Source organism: Zonotrichia albicollis, chromosome 6 (assembly GCF_047830755.1).
Source record: "Zonotrichia albicollis isolate bZonAlb1 chromosome 6, bZonAlb1.hap1, whole genome shotgun sequence".
Lineage (NCBI taxonomy): Eukaryota > Metazoa > Chordata > Aves > Passeriformes > Passerellidae > Zonotrichia > Zonotrichia albicollis.
This window is the reverse complement of record NC_133824.1, coordinates 30,183,545-30,200,653: the sequence shown is the minus strand read 5'-3', so window position 1 is coordinate 30,200,653 and position 17,109 is coordinate 30,183,545. Positions and strand designations below refer to the sequence as shown.

At 42.1% G+C, this 17,109-nt stretch overlaps 2 protein-coding genes across 9 annotated transcripts in view; one reads left to right on the top strand and one right to left on the bottom strand.

Moving 5' to 3' along the window:
• The window catches only part of PLA2G4B (phospholipase A2 group IVB), a 54,173-nt gene extending 47,009 nt beyond the window's left edge, over positions 1–7,164 (top strand). For 6 of the 8 annotated variants that reach the window (XM_026794144.2, XM_026794149.2, XM_074542987.1 and 3 more), the window contains 2 exons: positions 15–201; positions 2,400–7,164. In XM_026794144.2, the coding sequence (XP_026649945.2) occupies positions 15–201; positions 2,400–2,638 (426 nt within the window). In that variant the 3' untranslated portion in view covers positions 2,639–7,164. The remainder of the gene's footprint in view (positions 1–14; positions 202–2,399) is intronic. The other 2 variants (XM_026794150.2, XM_026794153.2) reach the window with 1 other exon arrangement.
• Positions 7,165–7,182: 18 nt separating this feature from the next.
• SPTBN5 (spectrin beta, non-erythrocytic 5) overlaps positions 7,183–17,109 on the bottom strand; it is a 90,227-nt gene continuing 80,300 nt past the window's right edge. The window contains exons 58-67 of the mRNA XM_005480004.3: positions 15,726–15,915; positions 14,748–14,924; positions 13,685–13,789; positions 12,100–12,720; positions 11,078–11,149; positions 9,447–9,533; positions 8,951–9,042; positions 8,696–8,781; positions 8,078–8,213; positions 7,183–7,502 (exon numbers count right to left, since the gene is read on the bottom strand). Of these exons, the coding sequence (XP_005480061.2) occupies positions 7,328–7,502; positions 8,078–8,213; positions 8,696–8,781; positions 8,951–9,042; positions 9,447–9,533; positions 11,078–11,149; positions 12,100–12,720; positions 13,685–13,789; positions 14,748–14,924; positions 15,726–15,915 (1,741 nt within the window). The 3' untranslated portion in view covers positions 7,183–7,327. The remainder of the gene's footprint in view (positions 7,503–8,077; positions 8,214–8,695; positions 8,782–8,950; positions 9,043–9,446; positions 9,534–11,077; positions 11,150–12,099; positions 12,721–13,684; positions 13,790–14,747; positions 14,925–15,725; positions 15,916–17,109) is intronic.

The following is a 17,109-nucleotide window of genomic DNA, read 5'->3' as shown; positions in this document are numbered from 1 at the left end:
TTCTGTGTCCACAGCAATTAGAGATGACATACAAATATTGCAAGATACAAAATATCCCATTCCCCAAAGTGGAGCTAAGTCCAGAAGAAGAGAAGAACCCAAAGGAATGTTATATATTTGTGGATGCAGAGGACCCCAGAGCACCCATAGTAATTCATTTTCCCTTGGTGAATGACACCTTTAAGGAATTCAAGGAGCCAGGTAAATGCAGTCAACAGAACTGTAGCGCACAGTCAAGGGCACTGTGCTCTACCACTGGTATGTGTTATGTGTCTCCTTATGGGAGGCAGAAGAGCAGCCTCCATACTCCTGCTGGTTGTTCTCCACTTGAAAAGCATGGAGGACACAGTCCTGGGCAACTCAGTGCCACAGTGCCTCCTCCAGCCCTGCCTGTGGCAGATGGCTCATGTCACTGTCCCTTGGAGCAGAGCTGCAGCTCCTCCTCACTTGCGCCTGCTGCCATGTCCTGCCAAGGGAGATGTGCAGAGTGCTGGAATTTTTTCTGGCACTGGGATGAGGGAGAGTAAAGAAAGGCCCAGAGAGCTGTGGGAACAGGGAGATAAGGGCCTCCTGAAGGACCTGCTGGTGGGGGCTGGGGACCCTTGGGCCATCCAGCCCCAGAGCTTGCCCTGCTCCCCTGTCTTCCCCAGGCTGCTTGTGGTGGAGAGTAAGGTGACAGGGGTGAGCTCCTTCCAGCTTTACCCAAAATTCTATTGGGGCCCATAGTGGGACCAGAGCAAAATGGAAGTCTCTGAGGGAGCATTTGGGAAGGGTAGGAATAGCAGCAAAAAGTAAAGGTACCTTTCTGCTCTGATATTCAGTGATGCTCAGTGAATATGTACAGTGAGAGCTAAATCAAGAAAATCACATTTAGAAACTCAGTGTATGAAAAGAGGAGATACTCTGTAGAGGGAGCTAAGCTTGTTCAGTGGAGGCTGGAAATGGTCCAAATGGCAATGTAGGGTGAGTTCCAACCGTTGAGCAGTGAGTGGCAGGTAAAGCAGGTGAAGATTTTGGAATCTCTCTGAATGAAAAATAGATGAGATGCTGCAGACAGAGCAGCTGTTGCCAGTTCTCTGCTCTGCTCCAGGCCTAAACTGGTGAGCTCTGACACTCACCTGTGTGTCTCTCAGCAGTCACTGATTCATCCATCAAGCTGACAACCAGCAACTGATGTGGGTGGTTGGAGGAGGGGGTCCTTGGCAACCTGCTTTCATGGATCTCAAGTTTAACAGTGGAGCTTTTTTGTTTCTAGGGGAATGAGAGACATCTTGTGGAATGGGGGTAGTTATTTTTCTTGTTTTTAACTATTTACAGTCTAAAAGGACTCAGCCTGTGAAGTGCCCATTTGCAGTGCAGCAGTTACAGACTGTGCTTTGGTGTGCTTGAAGCAGATGCAGCTTTATCTGGATGTGGACAGCTTAGATAATACATCTCTCTGAGTATTGTGAGGCTCAGTGAAGCAACATTGGATATTTTTAATTCAGACACTTCTAGTGGTATTCTGTGCCTAGCACCCTGAGATCACACTGTTCAGAAACCACTAGGTTACACTAAGACCTGTTGTGTCTCAAGCAGGTGACACAATTCTTGTGTCTTTTTCATGAGGTTCTGGTTGAAATCATAAGGAGTATCTCAGCAGTCTGTTTGTAGCCCTGCTGAAACTCATCTCACATTACATTAGTGTTTTGGGCATATTTGGTTCAGACTTCAAGGAGATAGGCAAAAAAAAACAGCGAAAAACTGAAGCAAAAAATTTGTAGGAACATAAATATGAGACTGCTGAAGTCCTCAGTGCAGGGAATTAGGGGGTCCTTTTAAACAAAAGCATTGACATAACAGGGAGTATGGATATTGCCAATTCCAAGAGGCAAAACCTGAGGCCAGGCTGGAGTTTGCTGAGAGTCTGATGTAGGATGCTCTGGTCCCTTTGCACTCTGCAACAGGCAGTCCTGTGTGCTTGGCATCACAAGGTCTCCTTGTGTGTACTAGGCTGTCCACTCACTCTAGCTGGCAGACCTGCACTTGTCACCACTAATCCAGGGGCAATCATGGATTTTTAAAAGTGTTCCATGTGCATGTCTTTGAGAATCAGACTTACAGCATTTGGAAATGGATATGGACCCATGGGTGTGCTGCCTAGGAATGATGTCTGCAGGGTCAGGACAAGGAGGAATTTGGGCCAGCTCTGCTAAGGGATTTCCAGGTCTGAGCTTTAGCAGGAGGGAAAGGAGGAGGAACTGGGAAAACAGACCAGAAATGGTTCTTTCAAGCTGTGGGGTGGGTTTGCAGTATTTCCTGGGGGCTGTTTTTAGCAGGGGTCCTGCCAAGTAGATCAGTCCCCTACAACACTGCACTCCAGATTCATCTCACTGTGGTGGTTTTCTCTTTCTCTGCAGGAGTGAGACGTGGTCACTCAGAGATGGAAGAAGGCGAAGTAAATCTGGAGAACAACTGCTCACCCTACTACCTCATTAGGCTAATTTATTCCTCTGAAAATTTTGATAAACTTGTGAACCTGAGCAAATACAACATCCTCAATAACAAAGACCTGCTTCTTCAGGCAATCAGGAGTGCTGTAGAACGAAAGAGAAGCAGAAGGACTGGGAATTTCCCCAGCTACTCTGGATACCCCTAGGCTGGGTATGCAGCTTATTTTTGCCCTGTTCCCCACTGAAGGCTGTGGCAGCACATTGCAACACATCACAGTCACATTACGACACATCACAGTGTTCATTGTTTGCAGAAAACTGACCAAATCTGTACATTTCTCATCTTGCCATGTTCAGGCTCCCAGCTTTCAGAAGGGTTTATTTTATCTCCTTCCCCCACATTTTCAGACCACAAGAGTCTCACCCTATTCAGTGATGGTCTTTCTTATTGTGTGGTCTTTCTTATTAAGAAATTAGGGTCCTGGTAGGCAGAAACCTCCCAGGATCTCCTTGATGTTACAGTATATGGTGGTGGTGATAGTTCTTTGTATGAGCCTGTCCCTTCAACCCTGAGCCCATTGTTGGTGTCCTTTCAATACTTGATTACAGATCAAGTCCTGGCCATTTGCATTCAGTGATGTCCAGATTTTCAGATAGGCTGAGCAACTAGAATTTGCACTGAACTGGTGGGATCAGCTTTGAAGTCAGGCATATATATATGTGAAAAGCAGCCAAACTGCATTGTGGACAATTGCACTCTGTCTGGCCTATTTCCCTTGCTGATTTAGAAGTTATTCCTTTTTTCCATTCCCCTGCAAGACTTTGGCACAGAAATGCTGCTCCAGACCACCACAAAGGGGGCAGTTACATTTCAAAAGAGAGGGCAGTAGCAGCAGTGAGTGAGCACAGCTCCTTCGAGCATTGGCTGCAGGAAAGGTTCTGCATAAAGCACATGTGATTGCATTGATTTATATCAGCAGTGCCTTTTTTGATTATAATGTCAAGAGCCTGAAACAAGTTTTTCAGAGCAGAAGTTTGAGAGGAATAATTACCATAGACTCAAGTACATTTAATTTAGTGATGATGACTGAGATGTAAGCTGGTTTTCCTTACAGATATAAACTGAATGTAGGACAACATAACTCATGAACAGAGTGCAGAGCCATTGTATTTTCACACACAGAAGATTTTTCCCTTTATAGTCTTCTACCCCTAACATCACAGGCAAAGTATTTTTAATAGGTGCTACATAAAATAGAGCACAAATTTAAAAAAAATAGGACACACATTTTCCTCCTTGCTCGTGGAAAATATTTGGAAAATGACGCCTGGCTTTCATTTCCTCTGGAATGCAGTGAGAGACTTTGCCTTGAGCTAGAAGCTTGGAACATCTTTATAGCCCTCCACTAGATTAAAAAATCATAGGGAAGGATGCTGAGCAATATAAAACAGAGCTTCACAGAAGTTTGGGAAGTTTGCAGACTTCCTCACACTGAAGAATTTGGACCTGCTTCTGAAATTTTTTTTCCAAACACAGCATATTCATCATCAGGACTTCCAAGGAAAATCTTACATATTTCTTCTGTGTTGGAAATTTACTTGAGATCTAGAATTAGTTGTTCTTGAAATCCAAAATCAGACAAAGAACGAGAAAGAGGAGTCTGTCTTTTTGGTATACACAGGAAGTACTGAAGCTCTAAAGAGAGAGCATTTACAAAAGACATGATTGCCTGAAGCCTGCATCTACTAAACGCTGCTTCTGCTGCAATGGCTGAGGCTCAGCAATGCTTCTAGTACAGTGTTTACTTGCTGAGCTGAGGAACACCATCCAGAACTGAGGAGCCTTAACGGCTGGAATGCAAATGTACCTCAGGACTCAGATCATGAGAAGTTAACAACTAATCAGATACTGGCTGCAAGACAGAACATAAAGAGCCATTTTGAGTTGGGAGTTGATCCAGCTGGATCTGTTACCTTTGCTCAGGAGAGCAGCATGTCCTGGCCCAGCACTGTGTGGCACATACAAGCCCACATGGCTCTGTGCACACATGTGCACAGGGTGTGCAGCATTTCCATGCTCCTCTGGCTGGTTCTAGAAAGCTCTGATGCTGCAAAAAGATATTGCTGTTGTGTCCATGGGCTACAGAGAGCAATCTGTAACCCTTGTGAACCTTGGCAGCATGTACCCAGCAGTGAGGCAGCTCAGCCACACTGAGAAAATTTGATTTTGTTCTTACAAAATGCTCCACAGACTAACAACTGGAGCATGTTTGGTGCATTCATAGTGCTGCTAATACAAACAGAAAGGCCCAGTAAAATGTGAAGGAGCCACAAAACCGCAAAGTTTTCAGGTAACCCACAGCTGGTGGGGAATTACTGTCTGAGGGACTGTTAAACCCTGTTACAACAGGAGGGTGGGAGGGAGGGAGCTGTGGGTGGGGAAGGTGGTGTTACTCTTCTGGGAGATTTATCACCAGAGATTTTGCCAGCACTTAAAATCAGGTTGGGAACTGCTGCCTAATTTTGGAGCCAGAGGCACAGACAGGCATGTGCCCCTTCATTTCCTGGGTGCCTCATGTGGTACCTCTGTAGCCTTAAATTATAAAAGCTTTTTCAAATATAGTTTTGCATTTCAGAGCCTGAAATTATGTGAGGGCTGTATCATTGCCCATCAGAGTGTCTTTTTGTTTCATTTTGGTTGCCTTTTTGTTTTTGTAACATGATGTGGGTGTGGCATATGGGAACGCGGTTTAATGGTGGACCTGGCAAGGCTGGTTTAACAGTAGGACTGTATGGTTGTAGAGGTCTTTTCCAACTAATTGATTCTATGATTCTGTGACATTGGAGGAGTCAATGTCATAGAAATCATAGGAACTCCTCATAGAATAGAAGAGTTGCTGGTTTGGTAGTGCAGTAGGAGGACCTGGAGGGCATTTGTGAGGACAGAGGCTGCTGGACAACTCAGCAGGCTGGAGGGACCTACACCTTGCACAGTCTTGTCTATGCAGCTTGTGGGAAGGGGTGGCTGGCACAGGGTGTCCTCAAAGCACTCCTGAGCTTGGGTTCAGAGCATGCTGGCTTGCACTGCCCCCGAACTACAGAAATATAAGGTGTAATTCAGTGGCGTAAGGCTGATCAGACTTGGGCTCAGGACTGGTCCTTGTTCCCTTTAGCGTAAACATGGAGTCTGAGGGCCTCTGAAATTTTGTGTTGCTGTTCCTCAGAGGCTGTGGTTTTGTTTTTTTCTTTGTCCCCATCCTTTCCTGGCCTAGTAGCACATGTTGTGCTGTGACTGAACAGAGTGCATGGAAACCAAAGCAGGCACTTCCAGGAGAAAGCTGCCTCTCTCTGCATCTCACCAAGAAAGGCATGTGCCATACTTATAAACCAGGCCTTGCTGGTCTGGTGCTGTGTTTGCTTAACCATTGAAGATGGAGGTGTGCCTGCCAAAAACCTTATCCGAAATGCACCCCAGATCACTGCTCTCTGATGAACATTTTGCTGGAAAAACCCCCCAAAATACAGAGCTTCCTATCTGCTCTCAAATACAAAGGAAATGAGACTGTTCTTAAAACTATTACCTGCTCTTCATAGAAATTGCTTGCTTGTGTCTTTTAACTATTTAATAATATAATAATTAAAAATAAAATATTGCAAAAGAGCACCAGACCCATGGAAGTTCCTTATGCACTTAAACACAAAAAAAGGCTTTTTCCAGATATATGAGCTCTACCTATGCTAAATGCCTGCTGAGAACTTCACAGGGCTTTTACTGGTTTCAAGATTGAATGGAAGAAATCTGGGATCTTCTGGCTTACAAAGGTATGGAGAACCTGGAACAAAATCTGCCTCCTGGGGTAAAACCCTCTTCAGTGGAATGGCAAAAGGGGGTGAGGGGGCAGATGTACTGAAGCACAGCTAAGGCACATCTTTGTTCAATTACATGATAAGTTTAAAATACCGAACCTGTTTTAATTTTGGTGTTTTGTTGTTTTTTTGGGTTTTTTTTTAAATCAGTTAAAAATGGTTAACAATAATGAAATGCATCAGTTTCCCATTACTTTGATGTGCTGGGTCTTTTGTTTTTCATGACAGACAGCAGCTCCAACTGGGGTAAACAGAGGAGAGCAATGGACTAGCCAAAAAAATGAAATTATTAGCTCACCTATTGGATGCCTTGGCTCAGAAACAGAGATAAGTAGGGGGAAAAAATATGTATTCTTCCCTATGATTACACCATACCTTAGCATGTGAAGCTTGCTGTCTGGGGCTAGAATTCCTACTTGCTATCCTACTTTTCTTCTCCTTTTACACTGAAACACTGATTGTTCATGCCTTACTTAAGTTTCAGATTCCATTAAAAATGAGTAATGCTGCAGGACTTTTTTTTCCTGGTAGCTTCATCCAGAAAGAATTGGCAAATAGAGTATGGTTGGTTAATGTGTTGTAAAAAAGATTGTGGAGACCACAAAGTGCTGTAGAAGTGTATAACATTATCTTTGGCTGCACAGACCACCCAAGCATCATAAATCTATTCTGTTGGTATCTGCAGGTCTACTTGCACATGGCTGTAGTTAACTCACAGATGCACCTCATGCACTGCTCACTGCTCCTCATTCCTGTCTCACAGAATTATTTCATGTGAGCAGTCTGGCTTAAAGGTCCCCCTGCCCTTTGGTTTAGTACCTTGGAGTAGATAACACTTGGCAATGACAAAGTGGTTGTACACACAAAAGTACACCAGATGGAATCCTGTTTAATTATATTTAAAGATTTTATTAGATTAAATACATAATTTTAAAAGTTCAGAGGGAAATTATTAATTTAAAACATATTAATACATTTCCAGAGGGATGAGTTAAGTTATAATTGTCTGCAATTCATTGAGGCAAATGTCATTTTTCTCTTCCTGCTTTTAGTAGAGAGGGAAGCAGTTTTGTTTTATTTCCACTTTGTTCTAGGCTTAGGGTGGTGACTGGGGCTTGTGTCACTGTGGGTCCATCTTTCTTAAAATCTCTGGAAATTTCTGCATACTCTCTCTCTGGTTTGATTTTGAAGGAAGGTGTTCTCCTACAAAGAAAATGCATCATCAGAAAATCAGGTATAATCTAGAGGAGTTTAAGTCTGTATATGTAAGGACTCATTAAGTGCCTAGCTCAGCATCAAAAGTCTGCCCAGCTGTGGGATGAGGATTTCACATCATAGCCTGTAAGGTTTGTACAGACTCCTAATGCAAGAAAAATTATTTAAACAGGCCAGGTTTCTGAATTTGGCTGTAGCTGTCTTTTCCTTGCCTGTGTCTCCCCTGAGCCTCCTTTCCCCAGTCTCAACTACCCCAGCTCCCTCAGCCTCTCCTGGCAGGACTTGTTCTCCAGACCCTTCTCCAGCTTCATTGTTCTCCCCTGGACACAATCCAACTTTCTTGAAGTGAGCAGTCCAGAACTGAACAAAGCACTCAAGGTGTTGCCTCACCAGTGCCAAGTACAGGGGGACAATCAGTGCCTTGCTCCTGCTGGCCAGGTTCCTTTTGTGACATTAGTGACAGAGGAGCAGGACTGTTGGACCTCAGGGCAGTCTCTGTAGGTGGCTGCTACCTGAGCACAAAGAGCTGACTTCTGTTCAGCTTTGCAGCACAGAGCCCATACCTCAGCAGCGAGCCTTTGCTGCTTAGTCTTTCAGCAGAGTCCCTGTCTGGAAAACCCCACACTCTTTTCTGGGAGGTCTCTGTGTTTGAAAGGAAAGTTTGCGCCATCACTGTAGAATGGGATCTGTTACCATGTCCTACAGAGTAAAAAAAAAAAAACAAAACAAAACAAAGAAAAAGTAACATTAAAAGTAGAGTTTGCCACTTCTGGGTCCATAATTATTTTCTCTGAACATCATAGTTATAATTATGCTATGGCTTCCTTCCCAGTAAACCACTATGTGGAGAGATGTCCAGAAGAGATCTAGATCAGAAGAAAAGCTGTTGATCGAGATCCAAAGCAGTTCCTTAATAAAAGGACAAATACCACACCCCTAGCAGAGAATAACCTGATGTTGGCCACAGTACAACTGCAAGACTGCTTTGCAAGTCACCCTGGACATTCCTCTGCCAGGTCACTACATCACAGGTAGCAGGTGACTTGTGTATTGCTTTCTAACAGAGGCAAAAAGGATGGCTCAAAACGCCCCAGACTAAGGACATCTTGTCATTCTCTTCTCTTTCTCTTACCACCACTTGCTAAAGGCACAGCTTATTCTTGAAGGAAATGAGAACATACCTATATTATTCTGTAGTGATTGCAGCCAGTCCTCCATCAGTGTCTGAGAAGGTGCTGCAAGGAAATACTCTGCCCCATCTATCAGCCTGTAAATAAGGATAGGAAAAGGTGAGTTCTAGTCAGTTTTGCCTTATACCTTCTGTGTTTGTGAGTGTGAGACACTCCAGTTATGCATCCTAACAACATACAGCCTTGGGTGCCTGTAGGCAGGGAGCTGCACGGGCTTTTGTTTGTGCCCTTCTCCGTACGACTCACCGCAGCATGAAGGCGTTCTCCTTCCTGCTGTAATTCACCAGCCTCTCACATTTGGCACCAGAAATGCTGAGGGACAGGACTGAGGATGTGTTCTGAAGGGAGATAAAATTAAAATGAAATGTCTTCTGTGTCCTTTCTGCTAGGATTCAATTCCATACCAACCTGCAGGCAGACTACGCACCCATCTCTTTATGCTTCTAACTTTAATCCTAGCATCACTGAATAGGGTGAACCACAGAGGAACCATGGACAATTGCATTATATCTTGAAGGCAATTCTTGAATAAGATAGGCCTTAAAAGAAGTATCTTTGAAAATTTCTGGAAGCTTGTCAGTCTGTTTTCAGTTGTATCAGTTGAATAATTGCTGAATTTTCACTCAGCTCACATTTGAAAGGGAACAGATCACCCCAGCCCCAAACCAAATGTGACATTTAAAAATTCATTTTTACATATGTAGACACAAAGTTTGCTAGAAAGATTAAAAAACCAAATTACCTTAGTTGCTTCTTTGTCATCATCATAGAAATCAAGCTTTAATCCATCAAGTTTTACATAGAAGGTTTTCCAAGACCTTGAGTGTGGCTATATGAATAGAAAAGGTAATAAAATTCAGTTGTGAGGTATATATTTTATAGGAAAATTTTATAGTGAAATCTTTCACATGCAACTTTCATAGGAAGTCAGGATATGTTGATATTATGATCACAGAAGTTCTCACAGTCATTGTTATCTCCTAGAAAAACAGGACCTGCTATGGTTTCTGTGTGAGTGATTCAGGAAAGGGTCTTTATGTGTCAGAACTGAAGAAATGACATAATCTGGTTCAAACAAACTCTATACCATGTGGTCAGCAACATTGCTGAAGGTGGATAATCAAAGTTCTGTCTAATTTTCGGCCACTAAAACTCCACATTTTCCCCTAGCTGGAACACCAGCCCCTGCCTGCTGGTCACAGGCTAATTTTACCAAGAGTTACTATCTAATGACTCAATAAAATTGAATTCTTCATTTACTAAGCTAACCCCAGTGGAATGCTACTGAGCAATGTGCAAAAGTAGCAGCTATTTCCAAGCCCAATTATGCACTACTGAAACTTAGCCTAATGCCATGAGACTCCTCTTGATAAAGGATCCTTGACTTATATTCATATTTTGTTACACCAGTGAATGAAGTTGACAATTTGGTCATTCAGAGAAAATGATGGAAACAGTTCTGAGGAAGGTTAAGTCGTAGCTTTTCTTGTTGGAGGATATGGAAGTTCAGTATCTCTGAACACTGTGTGCCCAGAAGTGAAGAAAAACTAAATTTCTCTTCAAGAAGATGGAGTCCCATATCAGATTCACCTTTTAAAAGAGGTCTTTCAAGTTAAAAATTTCAGAGGAAATATTCTATGGGGCAAATGCTCCCAGACAACTTGTTTATGTGCAAACACTCAGCAAAAATGGATGTCTGTAGATTGGTGGTGAGTAGTAGAAAATTTCCTGGCCTCTCATGATTGTTAGGCTACTGCTTTGAAATGATATTATTTCCCAGGATAAGAATTTAGATGTCAGTTTCATTCAAACCTGTATTTAAGAAACCAATTCTTCAAAGATAAACAGGACCTTAATTCTGTTCTAGCACAGCTCTAAATTACAAATATTGGGAGCACGAGACTGAGATGAAACTGAGGGCTTCCACTGCTGACAAACTATCACAAACTGTTACAGGATCATGAAGTTTTAGGGGTTTTTTGTGTTTTTTTTTTTTTTTTGATTGTTCATTTGGGTTTTTTCCTCCTAATTCAGTTGAAATATTGAAACCAGTTACTATATTGTTTATAATTAGGAAACTGTAATTAACATGTTCATACAGCCTAGACTTTGGTTTATAAATTCATTAACTGTAGACAGACCCTGTTCTACATGATTTCCATGAAAGGCAAAAATTCCATTGTCTCTTTCTCTGAGAGATGAGGTACTGCCAAAGCCAGTGGACACTTCCTCATGCATTTTAGGGATAGCTGAAGCAAGCCCACACTACTCAGCTCCTCTTCAGCAAGAGCTTATCGTGAAAAAGTCAGAGCAGATCTGGACTATAACTCAAGGAGCAATGAAATAACCCAGAGTGATGGTATTTATTTCTACCTGTTGTCTTCGTGGAAGGAGCTGGTCGCGTTTCTCTAGGAAACCCTCCATGTTCTGGAGACTTGCAGAAACCTGGAATATACAAGCACAATGCTACTTAACTTTAAAATGGCCCCTAGGCCTATGTTAAATTTCTGACGGTATTTTTTAGATAAACTCCATGCAAAGAACAGATCTCTGGTTCCTCTAGCCCTTACATTGACAGCACAGCTGGAAATCCTCACTAGGTTGCAATTGTGTGTTTGATAGACCACCTAAATGAAGAGAATTCAAATACTTCTTGAACAATTTACTTATGGAATTTTCTCTATCTTAGTGTGTTAATTAACTAATATTATTTTTATATTATTACTTGCATTCTACAACTTAAATTGTTCAAGTTATTCATACCACCTCCACAACTGCTGAGTTACACCAATGTATAGTGTTGTACTGGTACACTTGGGTATCTAACAAACATGCTCCTCTCAAAAGCAGAGGAGTAAAACAAAACAGCTTTATCTGCCAATGAGGTAACAATGAATTTCCTGCCAGGGTGAGCGAATAGGAGCTTTTGGTTCTAATCTTGCACCTGGTCAGCTCTTTGACAAGTGTGCCATGAAGTCCTGACTTCTAAACAGAGTGGACACTAAGAACTGCCACCTTACACAGAGGCTGTAGGTAAATCATTCTCTGTGTGAGACGTCACCTGTTTTTAAGCGCTCTGCTCAGTATTCAGCAGCAGGAATAGCTTTTAGTTCAGGAAGAGAAAAACAGAAACCAATATAGGTGTTAAGACCAAGGTTATAAAGCTTAGTAAATTAAAATCAGTTTTAAGCTGTACATCAACTGTCTTTGTGGAAAGTGTTTGAATTGCAAAGACACATAAAATACTTCTTGTTTGAATCCAGGAGTGTATCCATCAGGATGCTACTGTATGGTGCTCTTTGTGACTTTCACACAGAACTTCCTGTTACTGCCTTATTTAACTAGCACAGGATAGTGGTTTTGTGAGGAGAGAACCAGAAATTCCTGGGACTTACTGAAGATGTATTCTTTAATCTCTCCCAAGAGGAGCTGGACAGCAGTAAGTTTGGTGAGTTATCTGGTGACCTTTGTCCAGGCTCGGGTGGTGTTGCTGTTGGTGTGGTCTGCAGGCTGGAGAAAGAGGAGCCTATAGCATCTTTTTCCTGAGGAGATCTGTGGTCGGTGGCTTGGGATTCTGATACATTGCTGCTGAGTTGCTGGCTTATAGGAGGAGGAGATAAAGGAGAGCCTAAAGAATTGAGACTTTCTAAAGATGCAGCTTGTGGGCCCACGGCCTTTGGTGTAGCTGGAGTGATAATCTCACCAAGCCTTGTCTCAGCTTTCATTTCTGTTTTGTTGCTGCTCTGCGCTTCAGGGACTTCCGGCGAAGTGAATTCTTGGAACCTTGTTGGAGATTTTTCAATGGGAGAGAAAATAGTTTCAAGCGGGACCCTCCAGGACACGCTGTGTGCGGGCACAGGTGGCAGTGGCGTTGTGCTCTTGGTCTCTGTCACTTTTGGTGGTGCATTCCTTTTGTCAGATGGTTTTCTTCTCAGAGATGGAACCCGGACAATTTTGCCTTTATCCTTCTGTTCACTTTCTTCTGTGTCCACTTGTTTCAGGAGATTCATCTCTCTCTGTAGGACAGCAGAATTAATTTTTTTTAAATTGCCTTCATGCATTCATGAATACTTACCTAAGATTTTTTTTATTTTAAGCAGGAATGGTTTTCCAAATAAACTGTCTCCTGGCACTGAATCTTAAGGCCTGTACCTCCACTGGCATTTTTAGAGTTAGATCTGAATTTAATTGCTATGTGCTAAGCATTATTTTGTTGTCCAAATCATGAGTACTAGTGGCAGTTTACCTCAAATATGGTGAATTCTGTCCTTAATAAGTTCTCTGGAGGCTGATTTTTTTTTTTAATAAGCTAAGGAGAAACTGTGCTCCTCTCTGCTTCATTAAGTTTTCTGTAAGAACACTGAGTATCCAGGGTGGTTCTAGTGGAAAATTTCGGCAGGAAGGGCTTTGTCCCTTCACTAAGCCAAATTTCAAGTCACTGAACAAAAAACAGATTAATTTTCAGCCTAAAGGCAAACACAACCACTATGTTTTTCTGGTTGTTTCAGGAAAATAATTTTAAAAACCTCCCCCAAAATGAAAGAGAACCTGAGAGGCTCACTGTATTAATATCTTTGGTATTTAACACAATCCATTGTAAAAATCTTAAGCCAGAAGGAAAAAGGCCTATCTGTGGTCTCCATTTATTTTCAGACCTTTGCTATCCTCTGTCACTTGCAGGTGGCTTCAGCTCCTTACTGAAATTCTGAATGAAGCAAAATCTCTCCATCTGTGAAGCAAGGGTTCACCCTGTTTCTCACACCCTGTTTGCTGGGCTGGCAGAAGAAAGTTTACACTTCTCCCCTACAGCTTTTCCAAGCTAGCTGGTCCCTTTTGATCCACATATGGGTCTTGCTATGTCTGAAATATTTCAGCTTTGGTTTCTCATTTACCCCATCTTTTACATAGAGTGACATTGAAACAATCAGTGACCCACATCATCTTGTTTCATGCACAGCTCATCAGCCTTCTCCTACTCACCTTAGTTTTCCTGCTGAGCTGAGCAAATTTCTCTTCCTGTGCTGCAAGCATCTTCTCAAAATCATGATGTTTCTTCAATAATTCCTCTACTTCAGACACTGAATCCTGAATGGAAAAATTGCCACATACAGAAGTCCAAAATCAAGTCCACCAGAAGAGATTACACCTAAGATTTTCAGATCGATCCATTCTATTTAGCCAAGTGAAGGTTCTAAAAATTTTGTAACTGGATGTCTAAACTTTTTTCATTTGTGTATGAAAAAAATCTGAATTTACATTTTAAAAAATGGTCTATATCTTGCAGTCTGTTTGCTGTGCAGGAGAAAAAGGGCTCAAATACCAACCTTCCCTTTTCTGCAAGGCCACGTAGTACCATGGCTTCCAGCTATAACTGTTTTTGTGCAGATTGAGTACTTGGACTCTGGCTTGTGCTGCACACAGTTTGTTCCTGCCCTACAACAAATGCATCTGAGACTTCTTTGATGTCCTCTGCTTTCATGTCCTCTGAGTTTCTGATACTCAAGTTCACGACTTTGTTTTCCAATCTTATAAATTATCAGAAAACAGTCAACAATGAGAAAAAAAATCTCAGCAAAACAAACAAAAATATGGATGCTAGTGTTTTAAAAGGAATTTACAAACTAGCTATAAACGTGCCTGTGTAAAACATTCTACCACTTAATGGGAATAAAAAGGTGGGAAAAGCCCCCTTTTTTCCCTACAAGATGGGGAAAATTTCTTTTTCCTTTTGAATCAGGCTCTCAGCAAGACAGGGAAGGTTGAACCTTCTGCAAGTTATTTGAAAAAATGATCTGGAATCCTTCCAAGGCTTCTATTACCCCCTGGAAGCCACCACTTCCAGGAGCCCATCACCATGTCAAATGCAGCAGCTGCCCTGGGCTCACTTCTGCAAGAGGACAGAACTCCTGCCCTTTCTAATCTCAAGGGCTCATTGCTGTTGAGATTGTGATTAATTTCAGGCCTGAGCTGGTCCATGAGCCAGGCCCTCTGCACATGCTAAAAGGCACCCAGTACTCAGTAATGCTGCAGGCTTGCTACTCACCCCATAGGATGGGTCTGAAAGAAAGCTCTCCTTGGCAGCCAGCCACGCTTCTGCTTGTTCAAGCTCTCTGCGGAGCAATTGGATCTCCCAGTTTTCTTCATATAACACTTTCCTCATGTCCCAGCTCTCCTTTACCTTCTTCATCAGCTCAGACAGCTCTAGCAGTTTTTCTTCAATCTAGAAAAAGAATATTTGTAATGCCAGGAGTTGAAAAATCCAATCAGACTTTCACATGACAGTCAACTGTCTGGCAGTCACTAATCTGCCTTCATGATTTAGATGATGATCTCTAGATAATTTTGTGGTGTTAGCATAATTTAGAAAAGATGTCTGAGTCCTCTTTTTTCTACTTGAATTAATTTATTATGTAAATTGTGCAGCTAGATAATACAACTTTAGGCATATTCCAGGTACTGTATGACTGTAAATATTCTGCCATATGATTTCCCAAGATGAAACTTTATATCTAGGCAGCTTGTACTATGAAACTAGTGAGAACTGGGAGATTCAACAAATGCATGCACTTATGGCAAGGCAACAACGGAGACACTTCAACTGTGGAAAGTTTTCTTGTTCTTTCTACAACAGAAGTAATGTGATCTTGCATAAATTCTGAAGATGTTTTCAATGGTGTGATCTCTGGAGCTACAGACAACGTCTTGGGCAAAATCTAAAGGTACACAGATAACAGAATCACAGAAATGCTAAGATTCTTGCCCCTTTGGACATTTCTGAAGAATTACATCTCTTCTGGTGAACTCAGGGACATTAGCAATGCAAGGTGATTGCATTGTAATGTAGCACAAGAACTTTAAAATGTGTTTTCTTTTTCTGTGTGTCATATGAAATACGTAGCTTTTAATAGCAAAGAACCCGATTGTCCCATTTAGTTCTGTTCTGAGTGACAAAACTGCATCTCCTGTCTGTTTCATCTCTTTGTTCACTCTTGTTTGTAAAATATTTAACTCTTCAACACACCTCTACAGACATGAAATGCCCCTTCTTCATCAAGTCACCTCCTGCCTGCTGCATTTCTTCATATTTCAGCCACTGCTTCTCTATCTCGCGCTTGTACTCCTCGTGGCGCTTGATGAGCAGCTCCGCTCCCAGGACATCGTTTGCCAGCTCCTCAGATATCACCAGAGCATGCATCTCGTTGGCCCAGGCCCTACAGAACGGGGAAAAAGGGTAAAAAGGGGAGGAATCTGAGTCTGCTGGACATTTGGGAATGCATACATCCCATGGCTGTGGATACATGTATACAGACTGTTATTTGTTCACAAAAGATATTAATATTGTCCAGATTTTGGCTGGGATAGAGTTAATTCTGTTTTTAGTAACTGGTACAGTGCTGAGTTTTGGATTCAGTATGAGAATAATGCTGACAGCCCTCTGTTGTTTTGGGCTCTTTGTGCTCACCCTAAGCCAAGGGTGTCTCAGTTTCCAGGCTCTCCAGTGAGGAGGTGCACAAAGAGCCGGGCAGGGGGAACAAAGCCAGGACAGCTGACCTGAACGGGCCGAAGGGATGCTCCATCCTACAGAACATCATAGCCCATACATAAACTGCGGGGAGCTGGCCAGAAGGGACCAATGGCTGCTTAGGGACAGGCTGGGCACCAGTGAGTGGTGATGAGCAACTGTATTGTGCATCAATAGTTTCTGGGAGGGTTATTTTTCCTTTTTTTTTTTTTTTTTTTCTTTTAAGAAATTAATCATTACTATTATTATATTTTACTTTTTTCTCAATTACTAGAGTGTTCTTATCTCAACAAATGAGTTTCTTTTTGTTTGTTTGCTTGTTTTTAATTTCTGATTCTTCTCCCCAACACACTGGGAACCTGGGGGAATGTGTGGCTTGGCTTTGCTGCTGACTGGGAGGGTTAAACCATAGCAATATACAAATATGTTGATGAAGGTTTATAAATCTGGGGGATTTATAATACTCCCAGTGCTGTTTCCATACGTAGTCTATTAAAAATAAGGATGTAGATCTGCACATATCAAAGCATTGTGCATTCTAATTCTCAGAAAGAACTAAGTGCAATTGCCTAGACTACACAGTGTAACAGTATTTTTATACATTGTGAAGGACCACACATGAAAGTACTTCATGTGCACAAAGAGCATTCATGGAAAAAAGCATATTGATAGGTACTTTTTAAGAAACATTTTCTACTCCATAACTTTCAGCTGGCACTTACTCATGATTTACCTGAGCTCAGGATCCATCCCTTAGCATAGTAAATGCCCAGTAGTCAGTGGTAACCATTCCACTGTCTTTATATTTCTACTCCTGCCATAGGTGAACTTTTTCACTACCTATTCCAGGAGATTACCTTTAATGCAGCTGTTTCAGCTCTGA